Source organism: Macrosteles quadrilineatus, unplaced genomic scaffold, assembly GCF_028750875.1.
Source record: "Macrosteles quadrilineatus isolate MER2022 unplaced genomic scaffold, UCM_ALF_1.0 Scaffold_8__2_contigs__length_117827958, whole genome shotgun sequence".
In the NCBI taxonomy this organism is placed as follows: domain Eukaryota; kingdom Metazoa; phylum Arthropoda; class Insecta; order Hemiptera; family Cicadellidae; genus Macrosteles; species Macrosteles quadrilineatus.
The window spans coordinates 95,193,794-95,201,994 of NW_026542601.1; the positions used below are offsets into that span (position 1 = coordinate 95,193,794).

General features: G+C 34.8%; 1 protein-coding gene across 1 annotated transcript; it reads left to right on the forward strand.

The window, feature by feature from the left end:
• The first annotated feature begins 2,533 nt into the window (after window positions 1–2,533).
• LOC128999409 (major facilitator superfamily domain-containing protein 9-like) lies at window positions 2,534–7,922 on the forward strand. Its single transcript, XM_054425912.1, has 2 exons — window positions 2,534–2,637; window positions 6,369–7,922. Exon 2 carries the CDS (start codon window positions 6,383–6,385, stop codon window positions 7,619–7,621), a length of 1,239 nt encoding a protein of 412 aa, XP_054281887.1. The 5' UTR covers window positions 2,534–2,637; window positions 6,369–6,382; the 3' UTR covers window positions 7,622–7,922.
• Window positions 7,923–8,201: the final 279 nt, after the last annotated feature.

Here is an 8,201-nt window from a genome sequence, read left to right on the forward strand (position 1 = left end):
GTAGTTTTTAAACATTGCTATTATATTTTTCTACATTAGTTTTATCAATTGGGTTGTTACTCATATACAATTGTATCAATTGTTGGGTATTCTCTTAAATTAAAAATAAAATATAATATCCCAACCGCAGAAAACCTGCAGATAAAGGGGCTGTTTCCTATTTAAATATCATTAATTTTAATGAGTACGTAGGTTTGCTACAACAGGGAGACAATAAGGTGTGTTTTTATCGAAATATTTATAGCTTGCTATAAAGTAAACAGATTTCCCAAATTTTATTAAAATATGTCCATAGACAAGCAAGCCCAACGGGGGGAAATGGTCACACAGTTATGATGGGCTCTAATCAGATGGGCCCATAACCGTGTGACCATTTCCCCACGTTGGGCCAACAATAACAAACAAAAATATATATATGAACAACAATGTGTGCTACTTGGGCGGACATCCGGTACCTATGTTAAAAGTTCACTTTATAAGATAGTCTAAACATTTTGTTTAATAACTGTTTGGAAAAAAAGGAATTATTTTTGGAATGATTTTAAGACAACTTTAATATACATGCGACTTTTAGTATAGGCTACTTTAATTATTTTAAAAAGTCTTTTAGTCATGGCCCATGGCTCTAAAACAATTCTTTAAGGACACTAGTTCTATTTAAATCGGGAATAATAATGTTTTATTTTTAAGTAGACATTTCAGTGTAAATCCAATCAGTCAAATGGAAATTCGCTTAGTCTGCAGGTTTGCTGCGGCGGGGGTATTTTTTAGTCAAAATTTGCAATTTCTCCCCCATGTTTCACACTAGTCCTATTTATTTGCACTATTATAGAAAAACTCACTGTTTCTGTTTGCTTAGATCTTGTCAGTGTTTCTATTTATTGTATTGTAAATTAATTCACTGTTTCTGTTTGCTTTGATGTTGTTCTTGTTTCAATTTTTTGTATTGTTAAGCATATTTTACTTTGCTTTTGCTTGTGACATTTGTTGCACAAGTCAATTTTGAATTATTCTGTATGAATTGGCATTTTGCCGGTAAAATAAATAAATAACAAAATAAATAAATAAATAACAATAGACCTCGTCTCAGAGACACATTATATTGGTTATATAATATACTACATAAATACTACTTATATTTAGTATTTATGTTGTAAATATATGTTTCTATTATATAGTATTAAAAATTTGACGATTTCCGTAACCACGGTCAAAGATAAAGAAGACAAGTATCAAGTAACAAGTAAGTAAGTATTGGCTACTAAAAAGCGATATATATCACAGTCGCATTTTTTTAAGCATATAAAATAAATAGATAGGTTATTTTTAACCCCCTCAAACAGTGTAGAAGAAGACGAGGATGAGGTCAAATACTCAAACTCAGCTGCATTTTATACATTGAAACCTTGAAAAGCCAGACAAAAACAAGAAAAAGTTATCAGGTGGACTGACTGAAGTGTGAGTTCGTTCGAGTTCCGAGTTGTGAGTTGTTGTTTGAGGGATAGCGCTGGGTTCACAACGATATGGTAGGCATACGGTTAAGTATCGATCGTCGTAGTATGAAAACAGCTACTATCGAATATCGTAAATCGATTGGCTTCCATAGCGCCAACCAACCAACCAAAACGTAAACAAACCAGTTTAGCTGCTAACTCATGTTTTCCAATTTTTATTTTATTAATAAAAATGTCATCGTATTTAATTATTAATTGTTTAATGTAAAACAGATTGTAAATAAACTTTGTTAAAAAAAAAACCAAACCAACCAACACCGACACTCGACAGACAGAAGAGAGAAGACAAAAAGGGATTACAAAAACTACTAGCACTAGCCTAAAAGGAGAGGAAAATATTTGATTAAATTTATTCCAACATTGTTCCTTTTGATCAGTTTCATGGTGCATAGTGCATTATTATGGAGGAAATATGCAAAGGTCATCTAAACGCTTTTAAAAGTAAGGGGGTGGTAATTTATCTGGCGTTAATTGCGCAAGTTACTGGAATATTAATTTTAAAATTCCTCCGTAATTTAAGTTCTTATATATTTATCATGCTGGTTATCGGCCTTACTGTAATTGGATAATAAACATTTTCATTGGCAAATTTTATGCCAGGTTCAGATATTATGTTGTACTTATTTATTTGCATTCACTCTCACTGTAATATTGTGAATAAAATTATGGCCTTCCGTCGTCAAGGCCACATTATGACGTTTGACGACAGACATAGGAGCTATAGGAGCAGCTGCAGCAGAAGGCACCAAGGCAATAGTTTACTATTACTATTCCACCATGAGTATGAGACAGCCGGTGCGGTGAGCCAGAGAGCCGACAGCCGATGCCGATACTAAAAGTCGATGTCTGTCATCCGGTAGAAAACAAGCTCGATATTTAACCGAATGCCTACTATATCGTTGTGAACCCAGCGCTATCCTTGTTTGAGTAGTGTGATTGTGAAGTGAAGTGCGAGTGTCACTGTCAGAGTGTCAGTTCAAGTTCAGTCAGTTCAGTTCAGTTCAGCGTAGTGTGTGTGAGTGCTAGACACTGAGGTTAGGATGGGATAAACAAACAACAAACTAATTAATTAAATATTATTATTCTGTTTAGCGATTGATTTTGAAGGATGGTATGATCGAAGGTGATTAAATCTTGTGCCTTATGTTACTATGGAAGTTTTCCCTTTATAAGAAACGGCTAGAATTACTAGGCCTTACTGTAGCCTATTTATCTGTTGCACTGAAGGTTTGGGACCAAGGCCAACTTTAAATGTTATTTTTATTGGCTTGGTTGTGGCTTAAGTTTAGTAACCTTTATTATATCGTTTGAAAAACCTTACTTGTCCAGAGTAGTCTATTTTTCACACATTCCAAATCGTTTTTATAGTTAAACTTTGTATAAGTTAGTTTTTGTAGTAGATGTTAGTGCACTTGATGGAGTGTAACTAACCCATGTTAAAATTTTCATGAAATTTGCTTGTATTGTTCTAGTATAAAATAGATTGTAAATAAGTTAAATACTTGTTTACAAAAATAAGTTACTGCAGTTTGGTTAGGTTTAGTTTAGAACAGTTAGCCTACATTTTATAATTAGCTGGTAGTTAATGTATAATAGCATTGACTATTAGCGTATGTTTTATCTACGCTATTAGGGATGGGCACAACTGCCAAAATCACACAACCGCTGCGGAGTGACAACCGTTTAACTTAAACGTTTGTTGACAACTAACTGTTGACCTTGGCACTGGCGTTGCATTGTGTTTGTGCACTGTTTACATTTACAATAAGCTTAGCAGCTCAACTGAGTGCACAGTTACGTTGTTGTGAATGTATTTTACATTTGGCTTTAGTTATAGAAATTCGATTGCTTGCATAAATTAAATTGGTAATTATTTGGACGTAGTGACTACTCGCAAAAGTGAAATTTTTTTTTTCATAATGACCTAAATTTCACGCTAAATCCGAAAATGGCGTTTTTATTTTTCGGAAAATACCGGAAATTCCCGAAAAAAGGGAAAAACGGGAAAAATATTTTTTTACTCAAAATACGTCATGTGGGTACTCAAAATATGCGGAATATTGTGTAGATTAAGAATATGCAAGAATTGTTTTGATCCGATGAAAAACACCAGAGATATGACGAAAAAACTGAATAATCTGTTAGGTTAGGCTTGGTTAGGCTAGGTTAGGTTAGGTTAGGTTAGGTTGGGTTAGGTTAGGTTAGGTTTGGTTTGGTTAGGTTAGTTTAGGTTAGTTTAGGTTAAGTTTGGTTAGGTTAGTTTATCAATAACATGAGTATTGTAAGTAAACTAACCTAACCTAACCAAACCAAACTTAACCTAACCTAACCTAAGCAAACCTATCCTTACCTCATCATTAGGTTAGGTTAGGTTTGGTTTGGTTAGGTTTGGTTGGGTTTGGTTAGGTTAGGTTAGGTCTGGTTAGGTTTGGTTAGGTTAGGTTAGGTTAGGTTTGGTTAGGTTAGGTTAGTTTAGGTTAAGTTTGGTTAGGTTAGTTTATCAATAACATGAGTATTGTAAGTAAACTAACATTGTAAGTAAACCTAACCTAAACTAACCTAACCAAACCTATCCTTACCTCATCATTAGGTTAGGTTTGGTTTGGTTGGGGTAGGTTAGGTTTGGTTGGGTTTGGTTAGGTTTGGTTAGGTTGGGGTTAGGTTTGGTTAGGTTAGGTTAGTTTAGTTTATTAATAACATGAGTAGGCCTATTGTAAGTAAACTAACCTAACCTAACCTAATGATGAGGTTAGTTTAGGTTTGGTTAGGTTAGGTTAGGTTAGTTTAGGTTAAGTTTGGTTAGGTTAGTTTATCAATAACATGAGTATTGTAAGTAAACTAACATAACCTAACCAAACCAAACCCAACCAAACCTAACCAAACCTAACCTAACCTAATGATGAAGTAAGGATAGGTTTGGTTAGGTTAGGTTAGTTTAGGTTAGGTTAAGTTTGGTTTGGTTAGGTTAGGTCAGTTTACTTACAATACTCATGTTATTGATAAACTAACCTAACCAAACTTAACCTAAACTAACCTAAACTAACCTAACCTAACCTAACCTAACCAAACCAAACCTAACCTAACCTAACCCAACCAAACCTAACCTAACCTAACCTAGCCTAACCAAGCCTAACCTAACAGATTATTCAGTTTTTTCGTCATATCTCTGGTGTTTTTCATCGGATCAAAACAATTCTTGCATATTCTTAATCTACACAATATTCCGCATATTTTGAGTACCCACATGACGTATTTTGAGTAAAAAAATATTTTTCCCGTTTTTCCCCTTTTTTCGGGAATTTCCGGTATTTTCCGAAAAATAAAAACCTCATTTTCGGATTCAGCGTGAAATTTAGGTCATTATGAAAAAAAAAAATTTCACTTTTGCGAGTAGTCACTACGTCCAAATAATTACCATTAAATTGGCTGTAGCCTAGTAGCCTGTTGCCATACATGGCATTTTATAGAGTAAAAATTGACATAACTTGGAGTAAATCTAAAATGAACATGAATAAAAACGACAAACTTAGGATAGCATTTGCATTCTATTATTTGAGTACGGTAGCCTACGATAAGAAAGAAATTAGTTTTTCATGTAACCTCGGTCTTAAACAACAACGACTTCGCCGCGAAACAGTTGAATACAACTGCCTCAGCCTTTTTTACACAACCGTTTAGGCTAGCTGGATAACGCGTGCATCTGGCCAGCCCACAACCGAACCGAACAGTTGTTGTAGAGCGTTGCGGTTTGCAGTCGCGCAGCTATGAACTCCCGGAAACAGTTGTCGACAACTGCCAGCTCTCCACAACAGTTTAGCTGTGCAACATCCTTCGCGCCACAACCTTTGTCAAACAACCGTTGCGTTGTTTTTGCCCCACCTCTAAGTAAATGTAGGACATATCCGTAACTAAAGTGCAACCGCCTATATTTTAAAACAATAGTTTTAGGCTAATTTTGAAATCGATACACCCAATGCATATTTAAACCTGCACAGTTACCTACACAATTACCACTATCATTTTTTCATGTTGCATTTATGGTATTCTATTAACCTAAACTCTAAGGTTTAAATTGTGGTCCCAAAAGTAAAATATGCTGGATTTGGACTTCCTACCTATAAAAAACCTACCTTGGCCTTATTTTAAATTATTAAATACAAGTCAAGGGAATTATTAATGGAACAGATTAAGTTATGGTGTAATCTGGTCTTCTTAACGGCACATTGCAATCTCACAAGCTAGGTTGTTGTCAAGTCATTGTTACTAACAAAGCTCTCAAAGTTAAGTGATACATTTTCTAACACATTTGTTTTGATTAAATAAAAATGAGCCTCACAATGTTTTTTCATTGTATGCGCAAGAGGCATTTTGATTAGAGATACTCAAACAATTTCTTTGAAAGCAGAACAAACATTTCTCATTTTAGTTATATAGGCCTACACGAGTGACTGTCACTCTGAAATTCGAGACACTTACCACTAGGACACATATTCTTAGTTGAGTGATTTGGCTTAGCTAATTTATTTGGATAAGTTTGCATCCACTGTAACTTAACTGTACCCTATGTGTATAATTGGCAAATGTTTGTTTTTCAATAACTAATAGGCTAAGGTACATTTTATTGCTAGGTTCATTCAAGAAAATTGTCCTTAAAATGAGTCCTTAAGTTAGGTTAAAAGACACCTTAATGCTTTTTAATTTAATCATTATATAAACCCGAGTCTGAGATTCATTGATCCAGAAATCTCAATAAAAAAAAACTTCAAACTATTTAACCTTATTTGTTTGAAAGTACGCCACCAGTGATAAACAATTCACTTTTAACAGTCGTTCCAAAAGTTAAATTGTTTTCAGGGTGATTTGATCAAATGACTCTAAGAACAGAAATGCTGTGGAAACCATGGAGCTGGCTGTATGTGGTCTGTTTCTTGGATTTGTTTGGTGCAAGTTTGATCATGCCAATGTTCAGTGCCCATCTCCGCTCTCTGGGAGTCTCACACACTGATATCGGCCTGCTCAGTTCCATTTACGGAGCCACACAGCTCATCTCAGGACCTGTCATTGGTAGTTGGAGCGACATCAATGGTCGTAGTCAAATCTTGTGTTTGTCTATGATAATTTGTTCGGTAGCTTACGGTTTGATGGGTATAATCTCGTCATTTGCCCAGTTCTTCTTTATCCGATGTGTTCTTGGATCCTTTAAACATACACAGACTCTGTCTAGAGCCTTCATATCCGATATTGTACCTGAAGAGAAACAAGCTTCTGTCCACGGAATCATGAATGCTTTCACATCATTTTCATTCACCATCGGTCCTGTAATCAGTGGGCATATGATGGAAATGGAAAATGGATTCCTGAATTTAACCAGAACAGTTATGTTAATATTTATTTTGAACACAACAGTAGTGTATATTTTTGCTAATAAAACTGACAAGTCTTTTAGCAAAGAAAGTTATTCAGAGAGAAGGAAGCTATATGAAGACATTGTTCTTGTTTTTAAAGAATTATATAACATTAAGTGGACAAGTTTCTGGGCTTTGTTCAGTGTAAAGTTTTTATTCGCTTTGACAGGAATGTTATTTTTTCAAAACATGGGTGTTATTTTAACCGAAAACTTTGAAATATCCCACAAGTCTATGGGATATACAATATCTTTTTATGGTTTTGTGTCTGTTTTATGTAACTTGGGCGTGGGACAAATCAAGCACTCAGGCTTTTTACCAAAGTCCAATCTAAAAAGCCTAACTTACACTTTTTTCATGATGGCTGTTACTTTTTGTTTATTGTATGTTACAAATAGTTACCAAATCTTTGTGTTGGGAATTATTCCTCTGTCTTCTAGTCATGCCCTGACACGGATATTGTTGACTGAAGTATTGCTAGAACAGTCGGATGCGTCTTGTGTTGGGTCGGTGGTAGGGGCCTCAAGTAGTATCACGTCTATTGCCCGTATTCTAGTTCCGTTCATCTCCGGACTCATCATATCCTGGGGAGGGGTTTCATGCGCTCTTTTGGTCTCATCCGTGATAGCATTTGGTGCTTGTCTGTTAACTGTTCTCTATACTCAGACTACTGATAAGTCTCTCAAGCCATCTTCAGACTAAAATCTACTTCCCTGCCAACAATAAGTCAACTCAAATTAATTTATAAATTATGTTACCAAACAAAATAAATGGGGGGATTAATTCAAATTAACTCAAATGTTTAGTCATGTAGTCTGTCAAATTTTAAGGGCAGGATCACTTACTTTAGATTAAAAACATCACTGTATACCTTTTTGGTGGTACAGAGAAGGTTCTTAATAAAATAGCAGTGTGAGCAAATAATCTGTATCATTCGTACCCCAATAAATCACTGGGTACTTTAAAATTATATGATCATGTTCTTAGGTAATTATTGTTCTGTGATACTACAAAGAATGCTCAAATGTTTAGTTGTGTATTGCCATGTTACACAAACTAATGTAAATAAATGTGTTACTTGAAGTGTTACGTCTTTGTCATTAACTACCTTCTTAGGAGCAGAAAACAAACTATTGATAATATTGTTACCTATGGGTTCATTACAAAGGGAATTTAGTATATTTATTTGCTTTTCTGAGCCTAACCTGAGAGAGATGAACTATGCAATATAAATCAACCAATACATTTCAAGGGTGCTTCATGTAAATGTTCTATCTAGCAG